The 20,806-nt window shown below is 44.4% G+C and overlaps 1 protein-coding gene across 1 annotated transcript in view; it reads right to left on the bottom strand.

Moving 5' to 3' along the window:
* Positions 1-20,806, bottom strand: part of Farp2 (FERM, ARH/RhoGEF and pleckstrin domain protein 2) — a 105,214-nt gene that overhangs the window by 6,115 nt on the left and 78,293 nt on the right. Inside the window, exons 14-21 of the mRNA XM_021197379.1 lie at positions 14,725-14,903; positions 11,100-11,189; positions 10,390-10,523; positions 9,486-9,567; positions 8,429-8,666; positions 5,792-5,922; positions 3,079-3,147; positions 2,328-2,417 (exon numbers count right to left, since the gene is read on the bottom strand). Coding sequence (XP_021053038.1) covers positions 2,328-2,417; positions 3,079-3,147; positions 5,792-5,922; positions 8,429-8,666; positions 9,486-9,567; positions 10,390-10,523; positions 11,100-11,189; positions 14,725-14,903 — 1,013 coding nt within the window. The remainder of the gene's footprint in view (positions 1-2,327; positions 2,418-3,078; positions 3,148-5,791; positions 5,923-8,428; positions 8,667-9,485; positions 9,568-10,389; positions 10,524-11,099; positions 11,190-14,724; positions 14,904-20,806) is intronic.

The following is a 20,806-nucleotide window of genomic DNA, read 5'->3' as shown; positions in this document are numbered from 1 at the left end:
CACTTTGTAGACCAGGCTGGCCTCGAACTCAGAAATCCGCCTGCCTCTGCCTCCCAAGTGCTGGGATTAAAGGCGTGCGCCACCACGCCCGGCTACGGGATGGAGTTTTAAGTTCCACTAAATTATGGAGAAACTAAAAAAGGTAATTAATACTTAACAAAAAGTATTTGTAACCTGGGTCTGAGCAGATGGCTCAGTTCAGGTCATCAAGTCCCATGTAAAAAGCTGGCTGTATGATGAACATCTATAATCCCAGTACTAGGGAGATAGAGACGGGCAGATCCCTGGAGCCCATGGGCTAGCAATTAGCTAAATTGATGAGTTCTAGGTTCAATAAGAGACTGTCCCAAAAAATAGGGTGGAAAACCCTATTCAAAGATACCCGATTTTGACCCCTGGGCTTCCACATTCATGCACACCCCCATAGACATGCGCATTTAGAACTCGTGAGCAGCTGACTGGTGCTCTTGCTGGACAGTGATGAGCAAAGAGATTCAAAGCAACATGTGGTATACACATTTTTTTTAAAGATTATTTTATGTATATGAGTACACCATTGCTCTCTTCAGACACACCAGAAGAGGGCATTAGACCTCCTTGAAGGTGGTTGTTGTGAGCCACCATGTGGTTGCTGGGAATGGAACCTCAGGACCTCTAGAAGAGCAGTCAGTGTGCTCTTAACCTTTTCTGAGCCATCTCTCCAGTGGAATACACGCTTTTTTTTCTTCTTCTTTTTTTTTTTTTTCTATTTTTTCTTTTTTTTTTTTTGGAATACACTCTTAAAAGACCATACTTAGCCTAATGGAATATTATATTAGGCACACAAGCTTCATGTTTGTCACCAGTCTCCTCTACTGCATCAGAGAAGTCAGAGAATGTAACAGAGTGCTCAAGATGAATTACTGAGGAAAAGAAAACTACTACTCACAAAGCCACTTGTGGAAAGTATTAACTGGCAAAGAAGTTACTATAGCTAAACCTGGAGTGCTTGGAGTCAAGGTGAGTCTTGTATTTTTCAGGGCTTTCCTACAGGAATGTGTATTTTAAAAGTAAACCATTAAACCATGGAGTTGTCTTCCAGAGGTGGCCCCTTGCTGAGTTCATCAAAGTAGAGTCACGCATTAACAAATGCCTGTTTCGGGCTGAGCAGAGGCCTACTGAGTCAGTTGTAGACACCGCCACAATAGGCAGTGTGAGGGGAGAGGAGATGACCACAGCACTGAGATGTCCGGGACCATGGAGACATGCTGCACTGCCCTTGCCTTCCATGTCTCCAGGACAAGTTTCAGGCCAGGTCCCAAGCTCTACATGAAAGAAGACAGCCTCTAGATCTTCCCGACTCTGTGACTTTAAATAGGTTTTAATTTTGTTTCTGAAATTTGTTTTGAGGTTTCTTTCTTTTTATTTTATGTGTATGGACGTGTGCCTGCATGTATATCTGCATCACATGCATGCACTGTCTATGGAGACAAGAGGTGTTGGATACCCTGGAATTAGAGTTACAGATGGTTGTTAGCTGCCATGTGTATGCTGGGAATCAAGTGCTGAGCCTTCTTCAGCCCTTCTTTTGTTTTTTAAAGATTGATTTTTATCCATGTGTGTGTCTGTGTGAAGGTATCCATAGATGGCATTAAGTCCCTTGGTTATAGGCAGTTGTGAGCTGCCTGACATGGGTGCTGGGAACTGAACTTGTGTCATCTGGAAGAGCAGTGAGCACTCCTAAACCACTGAGCCATGTCTACAGCCCTTGACCAGGGTTTTTATCAACACCCAAAGGCAAAGTTGATACACTGGATTATGTTAAGGTTCAGTGGTTATCCCATTTCAGACATGTTTGTGGGTACATATGCAGGGTATTCAGAAGGCTCCCAGCAGCTTCGAATCACAAATAGTCCAATGAACACAGGCCTTGTGTCTGTCCATGGGACAGGTGTTTTTGGATGAGATTCTTAAACTGAATGGTACATGAAACAGCTGAATACCAACACTGACTCCAAGTTGTGGGGAAGGTAAGCATACTGTAAGGTGCTGACGGAGACCACGGCTAGAGTCTATGTCAGGTGCTAACGGAGACCATGGCTAGAGTCTAAAGGGTCCCGGCTGCCCCAGAAAGCCGCCCATTGGCTGAATATGGTGCATTCTGGTGTTCAGGAAGAACAAAAGCCTTGAGGAATTGAGGCAAACAAAGATCCAACAAATTGCCTTAATATGTGGCTTGCTCACCATTGAAAAAAATTCCACAGACTTGCAACTGTATGCAAGAGGTGGGACAGAAGTCCAGCCCAGTGCCTAAAAGACAAACCTCAGGTAAGCCTGATGTCACTCACCAGCATGCCACGGAGTGGAAGGGAGCCGCGGATCCGGAAATGACTGGCTCCTGTGACACTTTTGCTTGTATACAGCAACATATCTGAAAACTGGAGGAGGGGAAGCCTTTTAGATAAGTGAACTCTACAAACAAGGGACAAAGTTTCAATGTAAGTATAGTTTGACTCTGATGACTATAGACGGCCATTGTTTTTACTATATCTATGCAAGTTACTGGAGATTGCTGGAAAAAAAGATCACTCCTTGATCCTTTTTGACCAGATGTATGTAGCAGCCACATGAGCCAGCAGAATTGGGGGGCCAGCCACCAGCCCCTCTAGTCTGGCCTAGCTAGTAGGAACAGCCAGGAACTCTGGCTGGTGCAGTCAGCTTCTCGCCTGCATGGATCAGGTCTGGGGTACTTGGAATGAAAACCTGAGAAGATGAGGACATATGGTCAGGTCCTCTGTTCCCATGTTCTTAGGTTAGCATTGAGACCCCCTGGTTGTCACTGAGCCACCAGCACATTTCTCTATAGGCCATCTTGATGATGACTCTGCTTGTCCTCCCACAATGTGGGATAGGACCAAACAGGCCAGGGCAGGCTGTTTCCTGTCCCTCCTGAGTCCCCATGTGACTGTGAGCTGTCACCTGGGATGAAGTTTCTTAGGGCTGAGGTAGTAGTCATGGAAACAACTCTCCTGACAAAACTACATCCACTGATTCCTGTCCAGATTGGAGATGCAGTTTGGGGTACAGTGGGAAACATACCAGAAAAAACATCCTCTGTTGCAGGCCCTTCTTGGTGAGCTTATGAAGGCAGCCCTCACGTATGAACTCCTGAAAGACAATTAGGTTCCCATGAATGACAGTGCATCAGTCATGTAGCTGGGCCAAAGGTCATGGTGGCCAACAGCAAACTCTAGCTTGCTTGCTTGCTCGCTCATATGTACATGTTATAGTGTACATGTGGAGGCCAGAAGATGCCCCTCTGGTCTAGTTTTCTCCTGCAACTTTGTGGGATCTGAGGATTAAACCAGACCTACACAAAGCACTTCTCCCTGCTGAGCCATCTTGCCAGCCCCCTCTGGCTTCTTAAGCCCTGCTGAATGACAGCCCTCTTGGGGAGTCACCCTACCTTCAACAGTGCCTCTAGTTACCAGAGGCATATTCTGGTACCAACTCAGTCCTCAGTTGTCTATCTGGCCAAGACAAGAATACCAAGAGGGCCAGACTAGCAGAGAGACATTTGGGAGACTGAGTCAGGACGTGTCCATCTGAATTCTGCCATGGGAAAGGCTGGGCAGAAGCAGTATGAGAAGGAGAAAGTCTCCATAGACATTAACAGGTGGTTAGAGTTAGCTACCTTGCTCTGGAGTATTGATTAAAGAACAAGAACCTAACGCCACACAGGCCTAGAATGTCAAGGAGCCACATATGGAGCCAATAAAACAAGTCAGAGGAAAGGTGCCAAAGGAACAAAATGATGGAAACCCCCGTGGGTGCAATCCTGCAGATACCAAGTAAGGCACAAAAAGACTTTATGTGCTCACTGACATAAGATGAAGAAACAGCCCCTAGGAGAATAGTTTCCTAGTTGGCAGAAAGGTCTACCACCCTATACATGAACTTCTGTAGTAGTTAGTACTTCATAGGGCTAGTTACTAAGCGCTTTCTTACTCCAGTCCTTCCCCCCCCTCCAAGACAGGGTTTCTCTGTATAGCCCTGGCTGTTCTGGAACTCACTTTGTAGACCAGGCTGGCCTCGAACTCAGAAATCTGCCTGCCTCTGCCTCCGGAGTGCTGGGATTAAAGGTGTGCACCACCACTGCCCAGCATTACTCCAGTCCTTATGTCAACAGTACTGAGTCATCTGGTGACTGTACAGCCAAGAGACACACCAGCCCTTGGAACAGAACTGCAAGTCCAGAAAGAAGCCCACATTATCTATAGGGCTTTTTATTTTTTATAAGGAGGACAAAAGACCATTCTTCAGATGTGCCAGGACAGCCTGATAGCCATGTGAAAAGGAATAAAACTGGGCTAATTGGGAAAGAGGACTGGGTATGTGGCTCACATGATGCTTGCCTACTATGCATAAAGCCCACATTTTATTGCTGGCATCACATAGACCAGGTGTTGGAATGCACACCTCTAATCCCTCACTCAGGGGGTGGAGGCAGGAGGACAGAAAGACTGTAAGTTCAAGGTCATCCTTAAATACACAGTGAATTTGAGGCCAGCCTGGGTTACATGAGTCCCTGCCAAAGGAAAACAGAAAAACAAAAACTATTAGAAGAAATATAAATAGGCGTAAAATCTCAGGTTAGGAAATATCTTCTGGTATATGACACCTAAAGTACAGACAACTTGAATGTCATTAAAATTAAGAGTTTTCATATTATAAATGATATAACCCATGGGGGGGAGGAAACATTAGAAGCATTGTTTGGTTGCTTTCCTTCCAGACTTCTGAGATGGAGTCTCGTGATGCAGCTAAACTCGCTTCAATATCAGGGTCTTCCTGCCTCAGCCCCAAGTGCTGGGATTGCAGATGTGAACCAGCATCCCTGCTAGTGCGCATGCATTTCCTTTAGTCTTCTGGTACCTTATGAGGGTGGCTCTCCCCACACTGTATTTACCAGAATGGGCACTGACTACTATTGGGTCTTGGGCTTCCTTCTCTTTCCTTTCCTTCTCTTTCCTTTCCTTTCCTTTTTCCTTTCCTTTCCTTTTTCCTTTCCTTTTTCCTTTCCTTTTTCCTTTCCTTTTTCCTTTCCTTTTTCCTTTCCTTTTCCCCTTTCCTTTCCTTTCCTTTTCTTCCCTTTTTTTTCTTCCCTTTTTTTCCTTCCCTTTTTTTCTTCCCTTTTTTTCTTCCCTTTCCTTTCCTTTTTCCTTTTTCCTTTTTCCTTTCCTTTCCTTCCTTCCTTCCTATGTATTTTATATATGTGAGTACACTCACTGTCTTCAGAAGGCATCAGATCCCATTACAGATGGCTGTTAGCCACCATGTGGTTGCTGGGAATTGAACTCAGGACCTCTGGAAGAGCAGTCAGTGCTCTTAACCGCTGAGCCATCTCTCCAGCTGCCATGGGACTGACTTTCTTTCTTTCTTTCTTTCTTTCTTTCTTTCTTTCTTTCTTTCTTTCTTTCTTTCTTTCTTTCTTTTTGTTTTTTTGAGACAGGGTTTCTCTGTATAACCCTGGCTGTCCTGGAACTCACTTTGTAGACCAGGCTGGCCTCGAACTCAGAAATCCACCTGCCTCTGCCTCCGGAGTGCTGGGATTAAAGGCGTGCACCACCACGCCCAGCTTGGGAGTTTCTTTTTAAGGTGATGAAAATGTTCCTAATTAATGATGACTATATAACTTAATGAGTTCACTAAGAACCACAGATTGTGTACTGTAAGGTGAGTTTTAGGCTACATTCATAAAATTCAGTTAAAGAGAACAGGCATAAACTCTTCCCCAAGTATGGCCACTTACCCTTCCAGGAGCAATGAGGTTTTCTACACCGACCAGGTCTCGCTGTAGCTCTGTCAACTTCTGTAGGTTTTCCAGCCGGGTAAGGCTTTGCTGGAGCTCGGTGGTCACTTCTGTGATGGCCTTCAGTGCCTCTGTGTAGACAAGTCCCTCAGTTTAGACCCCTGAACAAGACACCCCCACTCCACTTTCTGCCTTGTAAAAGACTAGTATTCTATAGTGTGGCTTTAATTTGAGGCACTCCAGAGTCCTGGCAGGGCTTTGGCCCACTGTCATTCAGTGCTCACAGAATGTTGAGTGTGGTCCCCTTCGGACACCCTGGAAACTTTGGCTTTGTTGAAGCGAGTGGTCCGCCAGCCGACATGGGCTGGCGAGAGGAAAGTAGGCTTTGTACAGATCGCAAAGCACTAGTAGTTCTTTTTCTGTTTTATTTTTGTTGTTGTTTCTTGAGACAGGGTTTCTGTGTGAGCCCTGGCTATTCTGGAACTTGCTTTATAGACAAGACTGGCCTCAAACTCAGAGATCCTCGTGCCTGAGCCTCCCAAATGCTGGGATTAAAAGTGTGCCCCACCAGGCCCGGCCTGCACTATTAGTTCTTTAAGGAGATCAGATCATTATGTCTTAAATATTTGAAGAGATTTACTTCTTTCTTGTAAGAGATGCTCACCTATAGTTGAAGCAAATGTAAGATGTCAATAAGCCAGAAAGAAACTCACTAGGATAAACATGGAATGGGAACCAGTCTGGGATAGGCTATGCTAGCTACAAACCACTATCTATCTAGTCCTGTCTCCACGCAGCCCACAGTGCAGTGACCCAACTCCCCACTGGAACCAATCACAGGGACCACTCTCCTTTCTTAAAAGAAGTTTTATTTTCAATTGAGTGTATGTATTTGTGTGTGTGTGTGTGCACATGTGTGCACGCGAGCACTCTCGTGGTTTGTGATTATGGGCAAATCTGAGTGCAGAAGCCCCTCAGAGTGTAGACGAGGGCACTGGATCCTCTGGAGCTGGGGTTAATGGATATTGTGAGCCACCTGAATATAGATGCTGGGAGCCAAACTTGGGTCTTCTCCAAGGGAAAGTGCTCTTAACCACTGAGCCATCTCTCTAGCTCCCTGCTCCCCCTTTTATCAGGACCCTCTTCCTGCCTGGCCATAGTGCCTCTCACTTGTGATCCCCCTTCATCAGCAGTAGCTTGACACGTCTCCAGGCTGGGCTAATACCCACCTATTCTCAGCCCTATCCTGGCAGGGTTCAGGGAGTCCATAAAGAGCAGTGTTCCTATAGGTTGTTTGTAGCTTTCAGAGACAAAAGCAAATTAAGAGGGGAACACATAGCAGCATTATTATCCTTGACAAACCATAAACACATTGTTTACAAATGATATGTACTCAACGTTGAAAACATCAGGAAAAACCTGGGTTATATTCTCAGTCTGAAGATGAGCCATGTGCAGCTACAGGCTGCTGATTCTGAGCACTTGCTTCACCTTGGTTCTGCAGTTGCTAGCCTGGGAGCGGCTGGGCATCCTACAGAGGACCTGCGGTCAGTTTCTAGCACTCACATGTCAGCTCATAGCTACCTGCAGCTCCAGGGGACTCCAGGAACCCTACTGCCTGGACTCCAATGATCTTGCTGCCTCAACATCTTAAGTAGCTAGGATAAAAACCATGAACCACCATTCCCAGCTAATCATATATTTAAGGACAATTTCAATGACTTGTAGACAGAAACCTCCTGTAGTAAATTTATGCTATAACTAAAAGTTCTATTTGTTGATGAACAAGATTTAAATTTTATTCTTTTTGTCACTTTAACAAATAAAAAAAAATGATAGTTTATATATGCCAGAAACTTCCAATAGCCACTTGGCTAAAATGTTTGGTAACTTTTAGAGTCAAGGCTTCCAGGACAGAAATATCCACAAGAAACAGGTCATTCTAGGACACTCCCCAACCCCTAGTGCCCTCATGGCAGCTGTAAGTCCTGACAGCAGGAGGCCACCTTGGTTATACTACCCCACCCCATGTAAGTATCAAGGCCTGAGAAAGACTATGCCTGGGGAACAGAAAGACAGGTCCTGAACCAGTACAGCCTGGAACGTGGTTCCTGCAGCAGCTAAGGAGAGAAAAGACCAATGGCCTGTTCTGGCTACTGGGGTTGTCAGCCCTTCTGGGGTAGAGCCAGTGTCATAGTCAGGGTTCTAGTCCTGCACAAACATCATGACCAAGAAGCAGTTGGGGAGGAAAGGGTTTATTCAGCTTACATTTCCACATTGCTGTTCATCAATGAAGGAAGTCAGGACTGGAACTCAAGCAAGTCAGGGAGCAGGAGCTGATGCAGAGGCCATGGAGGGATGTTACTTACTGGCTTGCTTCCCCTGGCTTGCTCAGCCTGCTCTCTTATAGAACCCAAGACTACCAGCCTAGAGATGGCATCACCCACAAGGGGACCTCCCCCCTTGATCACTAATTGAGAAAATGCTTTACAGCTGGATCTCGTGGAGGCACTTCCCCAACTGAAGCTCCTTTCTCTGTGATAACTCCAGCCTGTGTCAAGTTGACACAAAACAGCTAGTATAGTCTAATTATTGCTCCTTAGCCCTCAGAGTATAAAAGGCCTGGTGTGTACTCACCATGGCAGTCGGCATAGTCGCAATGCTCAGGAGAGTAGTGGGCACACAGCCGGCTCAGCAGCAGGCGGTAGTGGACTAGCCTCTGGACGGGCTTCAGCAGGAATGTGTTGAGAGGCAGGTAGCAGACCTTCTGGAGCTCAAACTCTTTGTAGACCGCCTCTAGCTTTTTACAGTGTTTTGTGGCCTTTTCCAGTTCTGTTAGGACCTCATCGTGTCTTTGGAAGTAGCTAGTAAATTCCTATTGAGGCACAAAAGGATAATGTTTAGAGGAAGAGGGTAGTTGGGTGGGTGGAATATCAGCGTGACTGCCTTCACATAGTAGCTGGGAATGCTGACAGGGCACACCACAGATGCTTATTGTGGAGCGTGCAAGCCAGAGCACCTGTTTCCTCAGAACTCCATCTTTCCCTGTCTTCAACTCCATCCTCGTGTGCGGCTTATTCCATTTCCACATCTAGTACTCCTGGACAGCTGGTCCTCACCGTAACCACTGCTGACTGATCTTTCCCTGACGAAAACAGTTTCTTTTTTTGAGAGGCCTTTATTTTGAGCTCATCTGTCTTAGGTGAAGTCTGGTCCTGGGGTCTGATGTTTTGAGGGGAACTTTGTTATACCCTAAGGAAACCTTCTCTGAGAAGGCCTCTGTTAGGAGGAGACTCTCTTGTAAGTAGTAGTCTTGTAAGGGAACCATGTTCTGAGGAGCCTGCTCTGAAGGAAATCCCTTCCAGGAAAACCCTGAGGTGGACTGTGGTTATTGGGAGACTGTTTTGAAGAACACTATTTCTAGGAGAACCCGGTTGAACCAACACTGCTATTAAATGTAGAACCTTGTCCGGGGACAGCTTTGAGAAGAACTTTACTCTCCAGAGAGCCCTGTGCTGAGTGGAGAGTTCAGGTGCGTGCTGAGCTGAGAACCCTCTTTGGAGAGGAACCCCACTGTGGAGAGTGGGAAGATGAACTTGTTCTTGGGAATGCTGTTGTGAGGGGACACTGTTCTGAGAGCATAGATGAGTTTTCACTCAGGCTTTTGTGCTAGGCCTGAGTTAATCTGCCTTACCTTTAACTGAAGCATGTTCCTGAGGAGGATATCCCCGATTCGCTGATGATCACCTTTTAAGTGGGCACTGGAGGGCCCTTCCCTGGATTTAGAGGAACAAGAACATTTATAAACACCAGGAAAGCTTATAGAAAATACCATGATTTGATGGTAACAGCTTGCTTAGTCAGTCTTTTTTGTTTTGTTTTGTTTTGTTTTGTTTTTTTCGAGACAGGGTTTCTCTGTGTAGCCCTGGCTGTCCTGGAACTCACTCTGTAGACCAGGCTGGCCTCAAACTCAGAAATCTGCCTGCCTCTGCCTCCCGAGTGCTGGGATTAAAGACGTGCGCCACCGCACCCGTTTGTTTGTTTTGTTTTGTTTTTTTGAGACAGGGTTTGACTGTGTCACTGAAGCTGGCCTGCCTCCGACGTGACTCTCCCGTCTCTGCCTCCCTGGCGCTGGACTAAGGGCACTTCCCCTCGCAGTCAGCCATGGGTGGATTCTGAGGTGGAAAGAATTTAAATTGACAGCAACAGTCACTGCATTTTTCTAAATACGATAGGAACCAGGTGAAGACAGATTGTTTTTTTGGTTTTGTTTTATTTTTTAAATTTGCTCTCTTTTCTGAAATGGGGATAAATAAAATTTATTTTATCTTTCCCAAGATGGTTTTGAAATACACTTCAATGAAATAATTGTTCTAAATTAGTTTCTGAAGATGGGAATTTCCTGAGGCTAGTGACAGGGTCAAGCGTGGGCACTACCAAGGCTCAGAGCTCAGAGGTTCAGGGCTCAGAGACTGCTTGTCATAGGCCTCATCCCAAGGTGCCACCCGTGTGTGCAGTAGAGGTCCAGGGTGTGGGAACCATGCGTGCTAGTCTCCTCTGTGGTGGGAGTCAAGCACATGAGGTGCACAGCATGTTACCAGAGTGCCAGCCTCTGCTCCACCTCATGGAGGAAGCCTCGGTGGAACTCGTAGACTGGATCAATGTTGGAGAAAAGCAGGGTCATCAGGGCTGCAGGCATGGCCTCCTCCTTGATCACCACGCTTCGGAACCACTGTGGGAAGAGTTTGGCATGGTGAGAGGCTCAGCTGGGGACTGAAAGGCCATGCTCCCCTGAGGTCTTGTGACCTTGAGACACCAAGCAAAGTTCCTCCAGGATATAAAGATGGCTTAAATCAGCATTCCACATAGCCTCTTTGTGGACTGTATAATTGTGAAATTTAAACAAAGCAGTCCTAGATTAAAGCTTTCAGGTAGATATATTCTAAGCTTTGTAGCTTCATGAAAAGACACTAGCATTCTTTTTGTTTGTTTGTTTGTTTAAGGCAGGGATTCTCTGTATAGCCCTGGCTGTCCTGGAACTTTCTCTGCAGACCAGGCTGGCCTTGAATTTAGTGATCTTTGTGCTTTTGCCTTCTGAGTGCTGGGATTAAAGGTGTTCACCACCACTACCCGGCAAGACATGAGCATTCTGACATGATTAGACATCATGCTGTAAGGCAAACATATTCAACAGAATTTCCATATGTAGCTCTCGAGTCTGTAAACATATTTCTCAGGATGAAACATCTGTGTTTATATCTAAAACATAGTAAGAAAAATTAAAGAGATCAGGAATAAGGTTTCATACCACAGTGATAACTTCTAAATCCTTCAGATAAGTTCGTTCTGTAGCGAGAATCTCCTTGGCTATGAAATAGGCCTCATCTTCTGGCACGTGCTGAAAGAGGCAGAGAGAACCATGAGTGTATTTCTGGGGGACATGCCGCCATTTCACATTCAGCAGAGCCCTGGCTTCCACATGCTCTGCTCAGCTACCACAATTTTTGGAAATTCCTGCCATAAGTCCTAAAGGGATTTACTGTAAACGAAAGACTCATTTTATTTGCATATGGCATGCCTGCGTGTACATTTGTGTGCTACATGTGCATAAGTGCCTGCAGAGGCCAGGAGAGGTCACTGTCTGAGGTATTTATTTATTTATTTATTTATTTATTTATTTATTATATGTAAGCATACTGTAGCTGTCTTCAGACACACCAGAAGAGGGAGTCATATCTCGTTGTGGATGGTTGTGAGCCATGTGGTTGCTGGGATTTGAACTCAGGACCTTCAGAAGAGCAGTCGGGTGCTCTTACCCGCTGAGCCATCTCACCAGCCCACTGTCTGAGTTTTAAGTGATTTGTGAACCATCTGATGTAGGTGCTGGGAACTGAATCCGGTCCTCCTCACGGGCAGCAGACACTCTCAACTGTGGGAGCGTCCCTCCAGCCTGGTGGCTTTCTTCTCTCAGGAGTCCCTCCTCACTGGACCTTATTCTTTGAAAAAAAATCAGTTCTATTCAAATATTAATATATATAATCAAAACTGAGACTTATTATTAGTTTTGTGATGGAATTATGTTCCTCTATCACCGCCATTAGTGAAGCTGGTTAAAAGACATAGAACTATGAGTGTATGTTTAAACATATATGTATGTAATTACAGGCTGGAAAAATGGCTTGGTGGCTAAGAGCCCTGAATACTCTTCCAGAGGTCCCAGGTTTGAATTCCACTACTCATATGGTGGCACACAACCACCAGTCATAGGAGAATCAGACAGCTTCTGTGGGCACAGCATGCATACGGTACACATATATACATACAGATAAAACACCCATACATGTGAATATAAATAAATAAAAATGTTTATATGTGATTAAAATAATTAAACATAGGCTAGAGATATGGCTCAACATAAAAAAGTAATAAAAAACAAACTTACCTCATAAAAGTAACAATAACAAAACAAAAACAAAAACAAAAATAAAAACATAAAGCCCTACCAGTATATATTCTGAGTGTGTTTAAGCCGGGGTGCAGTGCTGGCTGATGTACTCCCTGAATGTGGGAGCAGACCCCAATCTGGCTTCCAGCAGCTTCTCTTATGCTTGCTAGCACAGTTTCTAAGATGGATCTATCTAAGGAGTTCATGAATCTACATCAGGGATGTACTGTGCAGATGTAACACTGAAAGTTCATGAGGGGCTGCAAATCATGGCAGTAGTCATGGAGAATCATGGCAGGAAGGGCTGAAGGACAGGAAGAATATCATCAGGCCACAAAATCACTTGGAGCAAGAGAGTGGGCCAGCAAACAGGGAATGGCAAGGAACAGAGAGTGATGCTAAATAGTAAGAGGAGGATGAGAGACAGCCATCTGCCCTGTGGTGCTTTTGGGGGTCAATGTGAATGAACTGTGGTATGCCTGCACACAGGATGCAAGCAGACCTGGAGGAGCAGACAGGAGCCTCAAGAGGCTTCTGTACAAGTCTGTTGAGATGGTGTGGTATGAATGTTATGTGCAAACTGACAGAGGCAGCAAAAATGACTACAACAGATTCTGGCCTAGGCCAAGGAAAAGATCAGGTGTCACCAGCAGAGGTGGGGAGGCTGAGACAGTTCTGGGAGGAAGAAGAGACTGAGTTTGCACAATAGCCTTTGATTCTTTACAGGGCCACATGAGGAGAGGTGTCCACGGAGATCCCACTGGAGGCCCATGTTTGGGGACCACATCTTCTCTCTGTGCCTCTGGTTTAGTTCAAGACCGTATGCAATATTTTCTCAGTCTCTAGAATAAAGGACTAATGAGGTGTTGTCTTAGGGTTTCATTGCTGCGGACAGACACCATGACCAAGGCAACTCTTATAAGGGACAACACTTAACTGGGGCTGGCTTACAGGTTCTGAGGTTCAGTCCATTATCGAGGCAGGAACATGGATGATGTGGGGCTGGTGCAGCCAAAGGCGCTATATCTTGGTCCAAATGCAGACAGAAGACTGGCTTTTGCATGGCCAGCAGGAAGATCTCATTGCCTACCCTTACAGTGACACACTTCCTCCAACAAGGCCACACCTGCTCTAACAAGGCCACACTTACCAATAGTGCCACTCCCTGGGCAAAGTATATCAAAGCATCACAGGTGTGTTCCTCTTATGTAGCTTGGAGCTCACGGAATGGTGGCTGTGAATTTATAGTGTCTTCTACCCAGCAGAAAGATGCACCACAGTAATCCATACTGCCAGCATCCTTCAGAGCTGAGTCCTGTTCTCTCCCCAGAATCCATGGACATTCTCCCATTGCTCTTCTCAAATGATGTGACAGACCTGGTCCCTGGTTCTACCCTTGGTATCTTTGTGTTATTCCTGTAGTATGGCTTTTCCCCAAGAAAACGGCTCACATACTTTTCTAACCTTCTACATTTTATTGTATTTTGTGCCATAAAACATTTTTTAAAAATTCAAATACACTGGGTGGTGTTGGTGCACGCCTTTAATCCCAGCACTTGGGAGGCAGGAAGGTGGATCTCTGGAGTTCGAGGTCAGCCTTGTCTACAGAGTGAGTTCCAGGAGAGTCAGGGTTACAGAGAAACCCTGTCTTGGAGAAAAAAAAGAGCACTTTTCTGTGAGGTACCTGAGACAGGTCCCACCTACTGGGTACCTATTATATACCTAGCTGATGCTCAAAACCCCTAGTTCATCTTCTAAGATATTACAAAATGGCTTTCTATTTTTATAAATATTTCTATTTCTAATAATGGCATCTATTTTCTCCCCAAATCTTTGACTGCTAGCAAAGCAGTATTCCCAGGTTGGCTGTCTTAAGGCAACTGGCTATCCCTGGCATCTATGAGTAATTAGGATCTTCTGCTCCATACTTCTCTACTGCAAATCAAAATGTGCCCTCACTACAGAGACCTACAGGAACACTGGCAACCTTCTGCCGTAACTCCTGTGTCCTGCCAAAAAGACCAGGACCTCCCACTTCAGGTGCAACGGTCTCTAAAGTTGGCCAGGTCCCCTTCTCACCATGAAGTCCCATCTGAGAGCCTCCTAAGCTCCAACTGACCTTCCTTTGGCAACATATCTCCAAGTTACTCAGCTGACGTAAGGAGAGAGGAAGGAAGGTAGAGGGGAAAACAAGAAGGGAGAGGCAGTGAGGTCCTGCGGGAATGGCCTGTCCCTTTCCCACCTATTTTCAGGATCCAGCCTAACACTTCCAACCCACAGTGACAAAATGGTCTAATATACAAACAAGGGAATGTGTGTATAATGCAGCCTTAGGTTCTAAGAGTAACAGAAATGTCTTAGGGATTTCACTGCTGATCTGTACAAGGTTTATGGGGTGTTAGCGGAGTCTTCCTGCCCACCCTGGGGACTCCTCAGTTAGGACTTGCAAACCAGACCCCAGCAGCACTCAGTCCCCAAAGGGGCCCACCTTGTGTTTCTGCTCTTCTTGGTTGTCCATCTTGGCTGTACCAACACCACTGAGGACAGGACTGAGCACAGGGGATGCACCCTGCTCAGCTGTGCTCAGAGAGGCCTGAAGCTCAGGGCTCAGGCTCAGTTGGCTCTTCAGGCTGGAGGGAGAAGGCTGAGGGCTATCCATAGAAAAGCCTAGAAATGAATGAAGTAGGGTGGGGCAAAAATGAGAACAGCTGTGCAGTTGGCCTCCCTGACACTAGCCTGACTGAAAACCTCACGCTGCCATTAGCTTTTGTGGAAAATGTGGAGGTGTGTCACATGCAGTCCCAGACACAACACAAAAGAAAACAGTGATGGCCAATCTGTCCTGTTTCAGAGACCAAGAGACTCTGTGACTCCCTCCTCATGGCCTAGGTTGTGTTTCTAGGGGCCCCACAGGAGGGGGAAGCAGTACTCTGTGGAGGGGTGGCAGAGACCTGTGCTGTCACCACATTGCTCACCTGAAAGGCATACCTAATTTTAGGCCTATGTTACTAATGATTTATTAAAAAGCTAGATTATATCAATTGTTCATTTCACAATTCTGTCTTCTAGTTGCAAAGCTCTTCACTAATAATTTTCCTGTTGTTTTTTTTTAATACCAAAATAAGTAACTACTATTTAACTCCTTTCTTTATTAAAATAGCACTTGCTTTTGCATAGACTAGAATTTTTAGCCTACTAGCTAAGAGGCTAATGATGAGGCACAATTCATCTGGCAATTTATAATAATGAATTTATTTTAGGAGGCTGAGGCAGGAGGATCATGAATTTAAGGCCAGCCTGTACTATGTAGTAACATTCTGTCCCAAATTTAAAAAAAGAAAAAGAGAAGAGAAGAGAGGAAGAAAGAAATTCCTTAACTTTTGGTCAAAGTATTCTCACATTTTTCTATGGGAAATCAACAATTATTAAATACCAACATTTAAAGATACATTTAAAACAGCACTTCTGTTTAAGACAGGCTCGATTCAGACTCACTATGTAACCCCATATCCTCCATCCCTAAATGCTGAGTACAGGCAGACCGCACCATACTCTAAATGGTATTTAATAAATTTAAATGCTACTTTGAAACTTATTAAAGATGTAAACTTATCCTACATTTCCAGGTGATAAGTACTGTACCACTGGAATGACCACATGTCTAACTATGATTACTAAGTGTCTGTTTTGCACCCCTAGTTGTGAGGATGCTCTACCACCAGGCCTCCTCAAGAGCAACTACTTTCAAAGGAAGGTTCTCACCGTCTGTGATTAAAAGTCCTCAAGTGATGTCCTCTATAGTGACCCGTTTATAAGACCAAACCTTGGTTATCGAACTTGCTGATCCTAAATGAGAACAGCCAGCCAGAGGCCCCCATTCCCTGGACTGGCACAGTCCTCTGGGCAGGGCAGCTTCTGGTGTGGCAAGCTGGAGCAGAGGAGGTCCTTATTTTCACATTGACAAAGTCAGAGATCTGCAAGGACCTCGCCTGCTGATGTTCTGACAGTATTCAGATAGAACTGCTGTGGAATATTTCATAATTTTAAGGCAGGAGAAAACATTCATTGACATAGAAAACCTAGACAATGTTGGTATATGAAAGTTTAACAACCAGTTTATTAAATTTTGCTTTATTACACATTTAGTTGAAACAAGCTAAACATTAATGATATAAACTTAAACCTGTCACCCAGATGTTCAACCTTTATCTCTTTGATGGGAATCAAAGTGGAGCCAACCTCTCTGTACTATCCTGAAGTGTGGGTTATTTCCTGTGGACTACATCCCAAAGATGTACTATTTAAAGTTTATGCTCTAAAGTCTTTGTCACTGATATGCCAGAATTGCATAATTAGGTCCTTTTGCAAAATTAAAATTCAGAGAAAATGTAGTATTTATGAATAAATTACACTTCACAACTATACTGTTTAAAATATAGTAGCCATGATGTTTTACATTCAAGTATGAAAATGTCAAGACCACCATTTTCCCCATGTTCCCAGTGTTTCCCACAGCATCACACTTGAAGATGTGAAGTCCAGAGCAATTTCTAGTGGACAGTGACCAGAAAGCTTCTGGAATACAAAAAACAAACAAACAAACAAAAAAAAAAAACCAAAAGAAAACCAAAAAACCAAAAAAACAAAAACAAAACAAAGTATGGGCCAGCCTGTAATTGTAGCTCTTTATAAGCCAGCAGCACCGTATAGCAGGCCTCTGTCTCAAAAGAAAACAAAACAGTACTCCTTACCCCCAAACCAAATCCAAAGGAAACATAAAAGGTTACTACCAAGGCTGGAAGGATGGTTTGTGATTAAGAGCACTTGTAGCTCTTCCAGGGGACCCAGGTTTGGTTCCCAGCAATGGCCTGGTGCTCTCAACCATCTGTAACACCAGTTTCTGTGGAGCTGATGCCCTCTTTTGATGTCTGTGGGCACCAAGTGTGCATGTAGTAGTAGGTATATATACATGCAGATAAAATGCTCATAACATAAAATAAAAATAAATCTTTTTAAAAGGGTTGTCACAAAATTAGATATTAATTTTTAGTAGCAGGAGGGGCAGAACATGAAGAAATGGCATACTTCTAGGATGCCATTGGGATTGGTAATCGGTGAACAGTCAGTGTAAGGGGAATGGCCATGAAGGGGGGGGGGCAACTGCCAACAAACAGACTTTAGCAAGCATCCAATGAAGAAAGAAAATGTCACTTTGGGATGTATTATTAGGTTTAGTGTAAAACTGCTTTTGGTTCTACGGCAGTTAAAATTCCTACTTGATATCACTGTGTATTTTTTCTGTTTTATAAAAAAGTCATCAAGATTTAGCAAATAATCTTAAATGTACCACAAGTGCATTAAACATTTTCTTTTAACAGTTAAACCTGTTAGAGAACAATTTCTAAATCATCCTTGAAATTACACAAATACAGACCATCAGAATAATGTTAAATAATCTGGGTCTTGGAATTACTGGGAGATTACCCCAGCAAACACACACAGAGACACACACACAGACACACACACACACAGCCACTACCACCATGGTATGGTCATCACCACTTTACTCTATGGGGAGATATTTTGTCAAGTAATTGGCAATAAACATGTAACTCTTCTAAATGTGGCTGTGGCCTGTCCTCTAAGCTCTATTAGCACAACAAGGGTCTGTTCCTGGAGCACACCATTGTATATAGCTGTGTGTGTGTGTGTGTGTGTGTGTGTCTGAGAGTGAGAGCGAGAGCGAGAGAGAGAGAGAGAGAGAGAGAGAGAGAGAGAGAGAGAGAGAGAGAGAGAATATGGAGGGGTGGCTAGTCAGGATGTTTTCCAGAAGTGACAAAGCATGAAGTCAATGTCATTCAGGTTCTGTGACTCAGTGCTTCCTGACATAAAAACAATTGCCTCAACATTATGAAGACATGTTGTTTTGTAGGCAGGCTCCTCCTCAGAACTCCCTGATCTTTCTGCTTCCATTTCCTGAGTACTGGAATTACAGGTGTAATGGGCACTTTTGAATGCATGGCTAAAAGCAGTCTTAAGAACTCTTAAAGTACCACATACCAAGTTTTAGGTGTTTTTGAATATGTCACCTTAATCAATATTTCACTAAAGAATCAATCTTAAGGACTTGAAGAAACACCCAAGGTCCTCTTACAAGAAGCATCAAGAGTGACCCGGTATTGCTTGGAGCCACAGGAACCCCTAGAAATCTCATTCACTTCTGGCTCTTGGAGCACACACCCCTCAGAGGATGTTCAACTCTCCTACTGTAGCATGAAGGATCAACTTTTTAAAGCTGTGGACAAGGGATTCTTCTGTTCCCAAACTGACTTCCTTGAGATGGAGAGGCATGGAGCAGCCATGGTTCTCTGAAAGTCAACATGTGTGCAGGGGAGCTCCAGCTGCATGGGCTGCAGCTGGGGAGTGGCATTTATTCTCAGAGCTGCAAGTTACAAACTTGCCTTCACCTGCCTCTTAACACTTACTGCAAACTCTTAACAGTGAGCATTTCTGGTGGGTGATTTATTTCTTAAAAACTTCTCAAAATACATCTGATACTTCTTGAAATGTTCATTTAAAACACAGCATTTCACTTCTTACCTTCACGTTCTCCTTCAAGAAGCTGTTTCTGTTCATCTAACTAGAGATGAAAGATGATGAAAAGGAACTTCATCACATTTAGAGGGAAAAGAACATGAACTTTTATTTCATACCTTTAAATTCTCTTTTTAAAAATTCTTTAATAAAACAGTCTTAACATGTCTAACAGTAAAGGAACATGTAAGATCATATGCAGCAAAACTGAAGGTCAAGTTGAAGGTTGAGAATAAGAGGCACAAGGAAGAGAAACTATGATTTGAATAGTAGATAAATTTCAGGAAGAAAAACACCGCATAGAACTGACTGCAAGATGGGAACAGGTAAAGGTGCATCTGATGAGTTAGCACACAGTTTCTGGCTTTGCTACTGAACTGGTTCCTGATTCACTTTTACACACAGAATCTGATTTTAAAACAAGTGGACATGGCTAATAGCTCACCTCCCTATCTTGATAAGGAAATAAAAACAGCCAAGACAATTCTTCGCTGGTAGTCACTGTGGCTCAATGATTCAACAGTGCGGAGAGAATGCCATGTGACAGCCCACCAGGCTGACTGCCCAGAGCCAGCCTTTGGCTCCTCCTCACAGCACCTCAGGCACCTGGCAGTCAGCAGTCCTGCTCCAGTGGCCGCCACAGGAAACACACGCGCCCCTTCTCCATGTAGGTGTGCAGACCTACTACCAGGGTTTGGGAACTGCCATCAAGTGCCAGGTCAACTTGGAACTTCACAGCTCCAGCATCCACCTCTTGGTGTTTTAGTGCTGTAACTGCGATGGTGTGCGTGGCTCTGAACTACTGAATACTTTGCTCACCAGAGTCTTACAAGGAGAGTGAACCTGAAGAGAAACTGATAAAGCTGCAAAACCAGTACAGTAGCTGGATCTTCCTTCAGGCTGTCACAGAATCAGACTCAAGCAACAGAGTGAGCTGAAGGTGTGTTCCACTTGAGAATAAGGGTGTCAGTTACAGGAGCTGTACAAACTGGCATGAACACGCCCACTTGTGAGACTTCAGTGAGACTCATTACCTGAATAAGCAAAGAGTGGGTGATCATATGATCACCTTGTACAGAGTTCCCAATGTGGCACAGATGAATGTCCTGGCAAATGTACCCAGGGGACAGCAGGAGGAGCTGAGCCTGAGGCTGAGGCCGACTCTCTTTTAGCTACCATTAGGCATTTTCATGCTTGTTGGAACTTAGCTATCATTGCATAAAACACCAACTTAAGTATGTAATTTCAGAGAGGAGGGATGAAGGGAGAGAAAGACAGAGGGGGAGAAGGAGGAAGAGGAGGAGGAGGAAAGGAAGGAGGAGGAGAGGGGGGAAGAGTCAAGGTAGGACACTTGCCAGGTTATGTGGTTTACTTTTGTACATGGACAGGTAGGATTGGAGTCTGGCATTTTTGTTTTAATAAAACTGATTTTTTGGGGGGTGGGGTGGGGTATAACTTAGTTGTAGGGAATTTACCTAACATGTGTGATAAGGTCCTAAGTTCTAGCACCAGGACTATAAAACAACAACAACAAGAAAAAGAAGCAGCCAAACAAACAAACAAACAAACAAAACAACAAGGGCTGGAGAGATGGTTCAGAGGTTATAAGGACTGGCTGCTCTTCTAGAGGTCTTGAGTTCAATTCCCAGCAACCACAGGGTGGCTCACAACCATCTGTAATGAGATCTGGTGCCCTCTTCTGGTATGAAGGAATACATGCAGGCAGAACACTGCACATAGTAAAGAAATAAGTCTAAAAAACAAAACAAAAACCAAAACCCTGATGCACAATGTTTGATCACACTGTGAACCTCAAGATTGTGTTGTTTACCAAAAAAACCAACCAAACAAAAAAAAACCAAAAAAACCTGTTTCTAGTTGTGGTGTGGCTCTTGGCACACACCTTTAATGCCTCTAATCCCTCTGGCTGGAATACAGACATGCCCAGAGCACACACCTTTAATCCCAAACAATAA

Source organism: Mus pahari, chromosome 5 (genome assembly GCF_900095145.1).
Source record: "Mus pahari chromosome 5, PAHARI_EIJ_v1.1, whole genome shotgun sequence".
Lineage (NCBI taxonomy): Eukaryota > Metazoa > Chordata > Mammalia > Rodentia > Muridae > Mus > Mus pahari.
Note: the sequence above shows the minus strand (reverse complement) of the source record. Positions and strands in the feature narration are given on the sequence as shown.